Below are 13,656 nucleotides of genomic sequence, written 5' to 3' on the forward strand. Positions count from 1 at the left end.
TAGGGAATAAGATGCGAACTTAAACCTCGTTCCTGACAGACATGTAAAGGACCTTTTTTGTTTTTCATTTTTAGAAACGTAGCGGAGGAGAAAAAATATGAAAACATTTATTTATTTATTTTATTTCGGGAATTCGTGACTTGACTATTCTTACATAATACAAAACTTAAATTCTAAGATAAGCACGGTATACATTTTCCAAAAGTGATGTTAAAAACATTTCACTTGTTCTTCTTGTAAAGCTGATTGTGCGTAGAATATATCCACCCCCCCCCCCCCCACATCAATTTCGAGTCTTAAATATAGATTTAAAAATAAACATTACGGTATCTTAGCAGAATGTGACGCAAAAGTGCGGTTTTTGCGTATTAGAACGTATCTACACGTCATTTCGAGTGGTATAAAAAGGAGAAAGAGACGAGACATCCACATTTTTGAATAATGATGGCACACGACATGGAGCGAGTACTGATGTCCCCGGCGTTCGAAGTGTTCAACAAGCTTCGGCTGGCAGGACAGCTTTGTGACGTGGTCCTCATCGCAGACGGTGTTAAATTCAACGCCCATAGAGTAATTCTGTGTGGCTGTAGCTCCTACTTCCAGTAAGTAGCTGTGACCCATATATGAAGATGCGAAAACAGCAAGGAGTCAGTTTTTATCTCTCGTTAGCAATAACTTCTCCTTGGCAATAAGGCTCTAGGATGACAGAAAGTTTATATTAATATACATTATATTAAATTATATTAATGTAGGTCTGTGCTGATGAGAAATATTTCTGATAAGTGTACCACCTTAACTTTTACCATATAATAATAATAATAATAATAACAATAATAATGGTATAGATATGAAAAGGGGACCATGTCAAACAGGCAAAACAAAGTATTCCGGGGCACTTGCCCACCAGCCCAAGTAAAATATATTAAAGGGGGAGCTACTGTTGGAAAAATAAGAATTAAAGCCACCGGTCCCTAGTTCTTAGATGCCTATGTGATCATCTGTAGCAGGGGTCCTTATCTCTGCTTAATTTCCATTTGGGGGTCCCTGGTTCAGAAGATTTAGAAAAGCCCTTATTTAACTTTGCCTGCAAAACCCATATTTATTAGATGAGTCACTTCTGGATTGTTTTCAGGGCTCTGTTCGCCAGTGACTGGAGTGATTCAGGAAAGCGGGAGTACCAACTCCCAGGCATTTCCCCAGAAACATTGAGGCAGGTCATCGAGTACGCCTACACGTACTCTGTGGTCATCACAGCTGACAATGTGGAGAACCTCCTGGTAGCTGCTGATTATCTCAGTGTCTTGGGCATCGTGCAGCGCTGCAGTGATTTCCTGCATGAGCAGCTCTGCCTCAACAACTGCATTGGCCTTCTTAAAATCGCCGATGTCTACTGCGTAAACGAGCTGCACCAGTCTGCATTCAACTTCATCTTGAAAAATTTCAAGGAGGTTGCCATCAGCTCAAACGAGTTCCCAGAACTAAGTCTTGAACAACTTTCTGACATCATAGAGCAGGATGAGCTTAATGTCAGAGAAGAGGATGTGGTGTTTGAGGCCATCCTCCGTTGGATCGAGCACGAGCCTGCCACCCGAGAGGCCCACATTTCAGTCCTATTGCCCAAGGTGAGTATAGTTATACTATGTTCTCATTGACTTGTGTATATAGCAATAGAATGCTCATTGAGTGAAGTCCTTATTACTGTAGCTAAAGACCGATTTCCATGTCCCATAAGTGTACAACCAAGGCTTCCAGGTATTACACCTGGGAGGAGAGTGTAACAAATAATGGAAAACAAAACACTCAGATGTCTTACATTAAACAAGTGTAGCTGACACATCTGAGACTTTCAAAGTAAATAGCTTCAGCTAAAGAAATTAAAATTTGCACTTACTGCTGTATCCTTAATGTTAGGAATTGCTCATCTCCAGAGATTCACAGAAAGCACTAAAGAACTCATGGGAATTCTCTCATTGTTTCCTGTGTAGATTCGGATGGCTCGTATGGATCCGGAGTACTTCATGAAAATCGTCAAAGCCAACGATCTAGTGAAGGGCAATGCGGCGTGCAGGCCAATTATCAGTGATGTACTGAAGATGATATATGATCTCGACGATGAAAGTCCACGATCTGACTTTGAAAGGCCACTGATTCGCCCGCGCCTACCCGCTGACATTTTATTGGCCATTGGTGGCTGGAATTTCCGCACAACCAATTGGACTGAAGCCTATGACACCCGGGCTGACCACTGGGTCGATATAACACAGGGGCAGGAGACTCGCCAGTCCGGCCATGGCAGTGTGTGTTTAAATGGCTTCGTGTATTGTTTTGGGGGTTATGATGGCCATAATTTCACCGATGCTGTGCGCAGATTTGACCCCGTCGCACGGACATGGCAGCACATGGCCCCGATGCACTGGCGCCGCTGTAGTGTCAGCGTGGCCGTAAGTAACGGCTTCATCTATGTGATGGGTGGCCGTTTAGGCGTGTCGCCTCTGAATATCGTAGAGCGATATGACCCAAATGCCAACGAGTGGACCATCATCCAGCCCATGAACGAGGAGCGACAGGATGCCAGTGCCACCACCCTGAATGGAAAGGTAGGTTAATAGGAGGGCGTCTGACTGTGGTTACCCTCATTTTCCCCTTGAAATTGATTATGTTACATACTCAGTAGCTCGCTTTGTCTTCAAATGGTTGATTTCAATCCATAATTGTTAATTCAGTAAACGTCAGTGTTTAGATAAAACATAAATGACCTTGCATTGTTGCTCTGCATTAGTGGCACATTGGGCAGTGCTGTGGTGTCCAGCTCTGTGTTTTTGCAATTTTGCCCACAGCCCAAGACTTGTGAGATACAATAACTGGTGTTAACGTAGGAGCTTTCCCCAATTCCAGTCCTGGAGGGTCAGAATCCTAAACAATTTGCAGATTTCCCTATTCAAACAAACCTAGTGAACTTAATTAGCTGATTAAGCTGCGGTTCACAAGGGAAATGATCACAACTAACTGTAAATTCCCTACCAATGCCCATGTGCTTCCTGTGGTAGGTTCCAGGTTCACCACCACCCTGTACTGAATAGACTTTTATGGAAGGTGGATGGATTAAACATCCATTAGCTAAATGTACATTTACGCTTTCTAGATCTCCATCTCCAATCATGTACAGCATAACACACATCACTTGTGAACCATCTTTCCTAGATATATATTTGTGGGGGTAGCAATGGAGCTCAGACCACTTCCACTGCGGAGTGCTATGATCCTCTCACGGGCGAATGGACCTTGATCGCTCCCATGCGCACTCGCCGACGTGGCCTTGGAGTTGCGGCATATCAGGGAAACATCTATGCGGTGAGTGATTCCTTTCTTGTACTCTGAAACAAAGGAGTCAAATCTCAAGATTTATCTGAGACTCATATTTTTTGTCACTGCTGCTGTGTCACAGATTGTAATGTGCTTAAAACAAACAAAAGAATTCAGTGGATAAAATGACCTGCTGGGAAGGCCCATCTCAGTACACATATGCTCCCTGCATATCTGGGTTTTAAACGAATACGCTTAGTAAAGCTTAGTAAAGCTTAGATTTTTGAGTATAGTTATATTCTGTAGTTCCAGACCATAATTGCTCTGTTGTTGTTTTTTTCAGTGTCTGACTACAAGTATTATTTTTAGTACTAATAAACATAATAATAAAAGCAAAATATATGAACATAAGAAGTCTTTTTTTGATGGTTGACAGTTTTCGCTGAATTGTACCGGTTTTCTGTTGCCCAAATCCCCTTTTTTCACTGCAGTTATGTTGACATGTATGTTGAACACAAATTAGTAATAAGCTTGTGTCCTATATACACAATGGGAGGTTCTGTGCAGCCTGCTATTATAGGGCGATAATTCCTTAAGAGTTCCTGACTTCGAGAAAGCTGATATTTACTTATCCGTTTGGTACCCGAGTGATCACTTACCATTGGTGTCTCGCAGGTGGGCGGTACCAACGGGGTTCATGCAGTGCGGAGTATGGAGGCTTATGACCCTGCAACTAACCAGTGGCACGCTGCGCCTCCCATGAGACAACAAAGGAGCTATTTCGGCATCGCAGTGGTGGACGGCTTGCTGTTTGTAATGGGAGGCTCCGATGGGTTCGAAGTCACTGCAAAGGTGGAATGTTATGATGCAGAGAAAGGCAGCTGGTACCGTGCGCAGGACATGATTACGCCTAAGAGGAACTTCAGCTGCTGCACAGTGCCTGCGCACCCCCGCTTCGTACAGTACGCTGCACCTCGCCCACCTGCCCCCATCTGCCTGCCTGGTGGGTAACTAGGTTATCATGTCTAACGTTAATGCTTCGTACATTAGACCTATATAATATGTGCCCTAGAGAGGTAAAGTGGGCTATCCCACAAAAACAAAGTTTTGAAAAAATGAGCTCCAAAGTGTGCCTATACCCTATAATTGATATACATCATAGGTAGCACAGATCTCAGTATATTTAAAAGATAGATAGACCCTCAATAATTAATATTGGACACTAAACTCATTTTTGACTGACATGTGGGATAGCCCACTTTACCTCTCAAGGGCACATATGATACCTACCGTTAATGTAATAACTGCCAATAATGTGCTAATTTTCCCCCTTAATGTAATAAAGGCTGATACAGTAATATCTTGCCAATACCATACTAACATATTTGAATCAAAAACGCACCACATTACTACATTATATACTTTATTACACAAAAAACGGGAAAATTGTTATGTTATTAGCAGTTATATTAACAGTAGTTTAGCTGCTACAGACAGCAGCTATTAGCTGCTATTAACAGCAGTGATTAGCTGCTACAAACCGTAACAATCGTGACATCACACAATTTCTTTTGACTGCTTATGATTTTTTGCACACTACTGTACACACACATATATATGTACATATATATGTATATGGTTGATTGCCCACAAAAATCAACTGTGATTAATCAGCCTGATCTCCAGACCAAAGAACTGTGAAAACCATTCTAACTTAACCTACAAGAAGCAATTCCTGAACACAAAGAAGATGTGCTACGGCCCTGCTACACGCACACACACACACACACACACACACACACACACACATATAAGGTATCTGTATCTTTGTGGGGACTCCATACTGAGTTCCAACCCGCAACACAATTAATCAGTGAGGAAATTCATAGTATTATCTCTTGTTATGTTATTTTTTAAAATTATTTATAATGTATTTAAAAGCCTATGGCAAACAGTAAGTTAATGAAATGAAATTACAGGTAACCACGTGCTCAACAAGTAGCTGGCAGGGAACAAGGGAAACGCTACAGACTGACAACAGGGGAGGACAAGAAAGACTGACAACACGTGGGACGAGATGACCAATGACACCTACTGGCCAAACAGGGAAGGGACACAGAATGGGACAGTTAAATAACATTGGCATTCCCTGAAGGGTTTGGCATTCCCTGAAGCCAAGCTGTTAATTATTGTACTCCACGCCACCTCTGGTGATTGAATTGCAATGTAATGATTATGTTGTTCTATAATCTTATTGAATAAGTGTTATAAGTTGTTAGAAGTTATTTTTGTATTCTTTTATACTTCATTTTTAACAGTGTGATTTTTGACCTGACAGCTTTGTTTGGCAGTAAAAAGCTTTAAGGGGGCAGTTTAATGGCTCTATACACAGCAATGTGTATAATGGCCAAAGTGTTCTTATTGAATATGCTTAGATTATTTTTGTATACATTTACATTTTTATTTTACAGACTTTATGTAAAGGCAACCAGCGCTTAAAAGTTTAACGTTTAAATAAATGTCTTATTTGGAGAACAATGGGTGGAAAAAATGTTATTTGTTGTCTGAAAACCAAAATACTTTTGAGAGCTTTGTACGATTTGTTAGCAGAATTACCTTATAGACCTGATACACTTTTGAATGCAATATAATTCTCCATGGCAGTAACCCAGCTGACTGGTGGAGCAAGTTCATTTTGTCTCTGCAAGACCTCAAAGTGAATTTGAAGATCATCGTCTCCACAAAGACTATGAAGATTTTCAGGAGATACATGGAATCCACAGTTTCTTCCATTAAACCTAGAGTGCAATCCAACAAAATGTTTCAATAACAAAATTTACATTTCAAAAACTGGCTTCTGGTTTGTCAGATGGGCAGTGTGCATTCCATAACTACTTGTAGTCATCTAGTTCTTTTTGCAGGACACCCAGAAAGCTGAATACTGTAGCAGCAAACATTTCTGTTGGTAACAGCCATTAAAGGGATTCCTCCGTCCAAAATTGCCCCCTAGTGGTGGAATATTGCAACGCAAATAATGGAGATTTCACTTCACTGTATTTTACAGCTAACGAAAATGTAATGTGTGTGTGTATACATTTTTTGTTTCATACATTTAAATGTACATTTTTTATATAACAAACATTACTTTATAGTTGTTTAAAAGGCGGAAACTTCAATGTACACGAAGTCACCAATAAATTACATCTATTTATCCAACATGTTATATAATATACATACTGTGTTTGAAAACTTTGAAAAGCTTTACGATTTCAGGACAGATCAGCCACTCTATTAGGAACATTACGCTTTTTCGTTGTGGGTGTTAGCTTTGCTGCTGCTATTAATACTAATAATACATTAGCACAAAAAAAGGCTGCATACGCCAAACTACGTCTTGCTTGTAGGTTAAAGACGTTTGACGTTCATTGCCGTGGGAAACTGCGGTTCTAGTGCTAAACCACTACCGAAAAGACTACAAAAGCTGCGTCGGTTAAAATAGAAGCGCCCCGTCAGGTTTTAAATAACTTTCTGTGTTGGCTATCGGTACGGGTCTGTATGGGACAGCTTCTGGATCCGGACCTGGACCGCGGTCTGCCTGTTACCTCTGGTCTAAGTTATTCACTGGCAAATCAGGGTGGGCTTTTCTCAAGAATATTAATTTATCTTCCCAAACCACCCAGCAAAACGCAAATTCACCACCGGGGTGTCCAATGAGCTCCGTACAGGCCATTTGGAATGGTGGGCATCGTTGGTAGGTTGGTTCTTACTTGAATGTGTATTATTTACAATTGAGATAGTACTTAGTTATTGTCGGTTATTAGGTGTATAATGCTACGTAAGTGGTGATGAGTAAGTTGAATATTATTTGCTGTAAATTAGAAGTAAAAATTCTGAAGTTAAAAGGCATTGGACCATTAAAATACATTGGATACATGGAAATGATTTGTACATTAGACATTCAGTTGAAACCTGTAAGAGGAATTATTTTTTATATTGGAAATGAATATGCTTACCTGTACCTTTGAGAAAGAAAATGAGATCAGCTATAAAACAAAAAAATCAATTAAAGAAAATGCCAGAACATCTAACACATTTCCCTGCACCCGGTTTTCTATCGCTCTATCCTGCCTGACAGCGATAACAACACTATTTGAATTTAAATCAGCAAATACTTAAAAGCCAATGATTGGATCATTATTACGGCTCAGCTGCGTTATGCAGCACTAAAGTGAAGTCAGCTGAGTACCTGAATCTCCTGAATGGCCAGGTTATCCCATCAATGGAGTTTTCCTTCCCTAATGGGATTGGCGTATTCCAGGACGAAAATGCCAAGATTCATCGGGCTCAAACTGTCAGAGCGGTTCAGGGAGCACGAGGAATCATTTTCACATATGAATTGGCTACGACACAGTCTTGACCTTAACCGTATTGGAAGTCTTTGAGTACTTAAGAAGACATTACGGAGTGGTTTAACTCATGTACAGTATTTTACAAGAATGAAGAACATATATGACTAATGACACATACATTTAATATAGTTTGCGCATGAGTGTTAATATGCGTTATATATTGATATATAAAGCTTACAGTATATGACTTTGGTAAAAAAGCCAATTTGTCACCCTGTGCTGTGACTGTTCAAGGGCAATTCTAAGGGAAATTTAAGCTAAAATACAACTGCGAAACAAAGAAGTAATGATTTGAATTATGTTGCGATAAACACTGATATTGTTTTGTATGAAAAAATAAATCATGAAATATTTTGTCATATTACCCTGCCCTACCCTTGTCAACTCACTTCAAAAAATTCAAACCATCCCTGTTTTATAACCGGCTGTCTGCCTTTAAAAATCTCAAGGCTGTAAAACGTTTTTTTTTTTTTCCCAACCTTAATATTCCATTATCTGATTTATGAATTGTGTTTATAAACTTTAGTCACAGCCTGATTGCTTGCTGATTGTATGATTTAATCGGAGTATTATGGATATTGTATTGTATTTCCTGCTGTCTCTTGTGAATGTGATTATTTTGTTTTTGTTCTATTCCACAGACGCTGTTGTACATCAAGGGGCCCAGGTGTCGGCTATAAGAAAAAAATCAACACAGGAATTTGTGAGTTGAGGCACCAGGTGAAGCGGATAAGGAACATGGAAAAACCGGAGCAAGTTAAACAGGATAACAGGCTGATCTTCATTTCTCTTTTCCTTCATCAGTTCCGCACCTTGTTTTAAGTGAAGACGTAAGACGGCCTGTTAAACAGGATAACAGGCTGATCTTCATTTCTCTTTTCCTTCATCAGTTCCGCACCTTGTTTTAATAAGTGAAGACGTAAGACGGCCTGTTAAACAGGACAGCAGGCGGTTCTTTTGGGTCTTTTATTTTTCTTTCCTTGCTCCGGACCCTCTGCTCACGTTGAAAGTTTGACGGCTGAAGGCCAAATAAGTAATAAGTTTGACAACGTGGTTTTGATATACTTTATTTTATAACCATTACACATAGACGAAAAATTATTTTGTATGTATCAAAAAAGAATTAGAGACGTTTCTTGACTGAATACCCATTAGTCTGTGGCCTGCACCTGGCTGGTATGTTGTAAATAAATGTTATTATAGTCTTTATAATTGTGTACATGAATTGCACGTACACGTTACTATTTAAATGTGAATATTGGTAGTACATAGAAATCACGCACACATACAGTCATGAAAAAGAAAGTACAGAACCATGGTTTTACGCATCAGAACATGTATAGGATTTTGTCTCTGCGTCTACCCCATCTTGCTTTTCATAGCTTTGGGGGGGTCACAGCACAGGGTCACCCATTGTGTGGCACCCCTGGAGCTGGGGGTAAAGGGCCTTGCTCACAGTCCCACAGACATGTGACTGTTCTGCCAAAGCCAGGCTCAAACTAGTGGACCAGGTAATCCATGTCAGGAAGGACACTTCAAGCTACTCCAGGTTTTACAAACTATGTTAAAACTGAAAGGCACCTGTGCTTGGCTAAACAGCTCACGTCTTCTTGTGCTTTGACTGCTTTGATTGAAAAACTCATCCAGCTGTTAGACATTAACATTAGTGGCATATGCATGATTATAGGAGACTGACCAATCAGCACGCAGCAAGGCCTCGGCGCATAACTGAGATCCAGGTTCTTTTAATTAAAATGGTATTTTAAAAATCCTGTCATAGTTCAATGTGTCCTCCCTGACATGGATTATCTGGTCACCATAACAAAGACAGACTCTGCTATTCCGAAAGGCTAAATGAGACATCTCTGTGGCTAATGTTGATTCTCCAGGAACTATATGATGATTCGTGACGACAGCCAATAAGATTTGCTGGGATAAATGTGATGTACATGAGTATGCATCAATAAAAAGGTCCAATCTTGGCTTATTTGCCTGTATAACTGATGTTTAATGTATGACCCTGTCTGTAATAATGTTACAATACAGTAAAAATGAAGTAATTCTGGACAAATAATAATGCTTAATCCCAGCAGTTGCATTAGCTTACAATGATGCTCCAAACAGTGTAATTTAAAAAATAATGGCTTTACTTATCGAAAATACCTCTTATGCATGATTATTAAACAGGCTTTTCTACAGGCCTGCCAGCAGGTGGCACCCTGGATAGTTCAGACAGTTACCAAGGATGCGGTATTTATACAAAATATCACGTATATTAAATCACAGGGACACGGAAAGAAAAACAGCAGAAGCTGGTAAAAGGTGTATACTGTAAGTATGACAGAGAGTTTGGGCATGAACCCATAACCTGATGGATTTTCCTTCAAGGTCTGCTATTTTACACCTTTGTGATTTACTGTTAAACTGTTTGACTTTTTAACAGAAATGGCATCTGCTCAATAAAAAACAGCGTGTTTCCTTATATATTGAAGGCATGTAGGACTGTAAACACAGGGTTTTTTTTTATCTAATACCTGGAAATGAATTTCAGCTGTTTTTCATCATTTCTCAGACAGATAATCATTGTGATGTGAGCTGCGGAGCTAAGGGGGAAATAATTTCAGGTTCCCAGTAAGCAGAGAGGCATCACACGCTGAATGGCAGGTTCCCAGTAAGCAGAGAGGCATCACACACTGGATTTTAGGTTCCCAGTAAGCAGAGAGGCATCACACACTGGATTTCAGGTTCCCAGTAAGGAGAGAGGCATCACTTGCTGGATTTCAGGTACCCAGTAAGCAGAGAGGCATCACACACTGGATTTCAGGTACCCAGTAAGCAGAGAGGCATCACACACTGGATTTCAGGTTCCCATTAAGGAGAGAGGCATCACTTGCTGGATTTCAGGTACCCAGTAAGCAGAGAGGCATCACACACTGGATTTCAGGTACCCAGTAAGCAGAGAGGCATCACACACTGGATTTCAGGTTCCCATTAAGGAGAGAGGCATCACACACTGGATTTCAGGTTCCCAGTAAGGAGAGAGGCATCACACACTGGATTTCAGGTTCCCAGTAAGGAGAGAGGCATCACACACTGGATTTCAGGTTCCCAGTAAGGAGAAAGGCATCACACACTGGATTTCAGGTTCCCAGTAAAGAGAGAGGCATCACACACTGGATTTCAGGTTCCCAGTAAGGAGAAAGGCATCACACACTGGATTTCAGGTTCCCAGTAAGGAGAGAGGCATAATACACTGGATTTCCAGTTACTTCACACTAAGTCTAATTGCAACTCTTCAGATCACACCACTTATCTGTTCTGTATTCCTTGGGCGCTGACATGGCGGCCATATCCTACAAACTCCTTTCAAAAGACATCTATATGCTAACTGCTTCTCCTGAAAACTTCTAATTTGCCATTAGACAGGTATTCAATAACTAGCATTGACTGATCTTTTCGTGGCCCTGATACATATTCAGACTTTTGATACAACCAGTCATATTTTCCCATAGTTAAGTACAGAAATACAGCAGTATCGCTATACAGTACATAAATAAAAGTAACCATCATGTAATTTAAGAAACCGAATAATAAAAACTATTATTTTTACTTAAATTAAATTTCCAGATTTCAATAATTCCACAATTTCATAAAACAAATTGTCATCAGTATTAGGAATGCAACTCGACAGAGATGTATGAATGATGAGCCAAAGAGATGCAAATGATTTCTTACTGGTTCAGACGGCGCATCTGACAGGCCGATGACAGAGATATGATGTCTAAGAAAGAAGGTGGTAAAGACTGCTAGTTTCGTAAAGACTGCTAAGAGTAACAAGCAAATGATTAATAACTGGTGTAACCTGTGACAAGCAGGAGATGAGCAGATCGATGATATCATGACAAAGCAAATTATTTCTCACTCAGAAGAAAATGACAAGCCAAGACAGAGTAACTGCAGGGAATTCTCTACATGAGAAAAGGGCGAGTTTCTATTGAGCTCCAGGATATGATTAGCTGGCTTTAGTGCTGAAGTAATGCCTGGTTCCCAGTCCTACTAGACGATTAATGATGTCCTGCTACCTGCTGATGACATTTTACTGGGTTTTCACATTTTCCTAGAGGGGTCTTGCTAATCCAAAGCACTAACCGAAAACCAGTGGGTGATATTAGACGTCATACCTGTGCCACTGCAGGGATACATATGGAATACTGTAGTGGTTTAGCTGAATTGGTGTTTTAAAATTCTCCACTTCACATTTGTATTTTTAACGGTATTTGGTCGTTCTTATGTCTTTTGTCCATGTCTCAATATGTCAATGGGTGGATTTGTATACCCCTGAAAAACACCCCACCCTACGTCTCAGACCCCAAACTTCACTCTCACCTCTGTAAGTGCATGTGTTTTAAAAAGCAGAGCATCGTGGGATACGTGATGACAGACATAGCCCAATGTACTTTTTCTCGTGCACTTTTCAAATAAAGCTTGATTTCAGCCCGTGTTTCATGCTTCTTGTAATATATTTGTACGTCTGTAAATGCGCTCAGGAATTTACATTAGCAGCGGAAAGTGGCCGAGAAGGTGAAAGCTGTCGCTTCTGTAATTTTCTCGGCGTCTGACCTTTTCGCGACGTGAAACGTTTGAAAAAGGTCAGCTATGCACAGAGCAAAGTTTGCATATTAATTGCATATTGAAAGAAGGCGTCCCGTTCATTCGCAGCTCGTAATTACCCAAGCGTAAAGTTTAATTAATAATTCTGTAACTTGTAATGCTTTATAATGTTGAAATAGTTTTATGAGGATATACCATTTGGGTCCCACATGGGACACACACATCTTTAGGTTATGCCAGGCCTGGGCAGTCTTACCCAGAAAGGGCCACTGTGACTGATTGGCTGAAGAGTCCTGCGTTTGAACAGACCTAAAGGTCATCCCAAAAACTTGCATTCACACCGGCCCTTTTCTTGTGTCGCTCTCTTCTCTACACTTCAATTTGCCAACTGAATATTTTCCTTTTTTTAAAATGATCCTAAATAATAAATTCATTTGTTCAAGCTTAAATTAGAAGACACGACCGTAAGCAACAATATACATTTTCATAACCGAATATATATATTTAGGCTACTCCTGAACCTTTGTACAGTACATTCTTATTGCTTTATTTTAAAAATTGCTTTTATTTTCTCACAGTTTATAAATGACCAAATGCACACGTGTGAAGTGAGAAATCAATGATTTTAGAAATGATGTGTGCGGGGGTTCGGGCTCTCTACAGATTGGGCTTAGCGTTTGAGGAAGAGAAGGATTGTCCGAGTGGATCTGAAGTAATTTCCAGGACTGTGTTTGTGCAGTGTGCTGTGCATGATGCAGGGGCCTTTCTGTCAAACATCACTGAGATGTAAGTAATTGAGCAGTTAGATGTCACCAGAGCACCCCCTCAGTCTGTAAATGGGTTTGCTCATCATGGCCTGTGACCAATAAAGAGACTTTTCTTCACGGTGGACAGAAAACGTCGCAGGCATTTCGACACTCTGTTATGCAACTACATATCTTCAATATTTATATAGGATAATGATCCCCGTTGAGAAATTGTCTTTTCGCCTACGTGGTCTTGCTCTCCGTGAGACACGCAGAGACAGGTGAGAGCGAGCTTGAGAGTGACGCCGCATGATCAGCCATGACATAGCACCCCTGGAGCTGGGGGTTAAGGGTTTTGCTCAAAGGCCTAAAACATCGTCACACTGCCAAACACTGGATTTGAACCGGCGACTTTACGATCACGGGCCCAGAGCCCTAACGTGTGGAGCCACACACAACGTCACCATTTTCATATTTAGTTCGTCTTGTTATTCCAAAGAAGCACCAAAGCAAGCAGATGTTTGAAGGGTTTCACATGCAAGCTTGTTATAGCAGAATTCCCTCTCAGACGACACCCTTGTTGTTAA

The 13,656-nt window shown here is 40.5% G+C and overlaps 3 protein-coding genes across 8 annotated transcripts in view; 2 read left to right on the top strand and 1 right to left on the bottom strand.

Moving 5' to 3' along the window:
- Positions 1 to 13,656, top strand: part of LOC125725118 (kelch-like protein 10) — a 228,695-nt gene that overhangs the window by 17,455 nt on the left and 197,584 nt on the right. The window lies entirely within an intron of this gene.
- Positions 1 to 13,656, bottom strand: part of LOC125725122 (basic proline-rich protein-like) — a 227,699-nt gene that overhangs the window by 7,215 nt on the left and 206,828 nt on the right. The window lies entirely within an intron of this gene.
- On the top strand, positions 427 to 8,528 carry LOC125725116 (kelch-like protein 10). 2 transcript variants are annotated; one of them, XM_049001715.1, is made up of 6 exons: positions 427 to 602; positions 1,133 to 1,622; positions 1,986 to 2,597; positions 3,202 to 3,351; positions 3,979 to 4,306; positions 8,354 to 8,528. In XM_049001715.1, the coding sequence occupies exons 1-6, from the start codon at positions 442 to 444 to the stop codon at positions 8,422 to 8,424; spliced, it is 1,812 nt and encodes a 603-aa protein (XP_048857672.1). In that variant the 5' UTR covers positions 427 to 441; the 3' UTR covers positions 8,425 to 8,528. The 2 variants fall into 2 exon arrangements, with proteins under 2 accessions (XP_048857672.1, XP_048857673.1); XM_049001716.1 differs by lacking the exon at positions 8,354 to 8,528 and adding an exon at positions 5,283 to 5,841.

The sequence above is a fragment of the Brienomyrus brachyistius genome, unplaced genomic scaffold (genome assembly GCF_023856365.1).
Source record: "Brienomyrus brachyistius isolate T26 unplaced genomic scaffold, BBRACH_0.4 scaffold61, whole genome shotgun sequence".
NCBI classification, from domain to species: Eukaryota; Metazoa; Chordata; class Actinopteri; order Osteoglossiformes; family Mormyridae; genus Brienomyrus; species Brienomyrus brachyistius.

Coding starts and splice junctions, on each gene's coding strand:
- LOC125725116 (XM_049001715.1), top strand. CDS start 442: ATGATGGCACACGACATGGAGCGAGTACTGATGTCCCCGGCGTTCGAA. Junction 603..1,132: donor GGCTGTAGCTCCTACTTCCA/GTAAGTAGCTGT, acceptor GATTGTTTTCAG/GGCTCTGTTCGCCAGTGACT. Junction 1,623..1,985: donor TTTCAGTCCTATTGCCCAAG/GTGAGTATAGTT, acceptor TTTCCTGTGTAG/ATTCGGATGGCTCGTATGGA.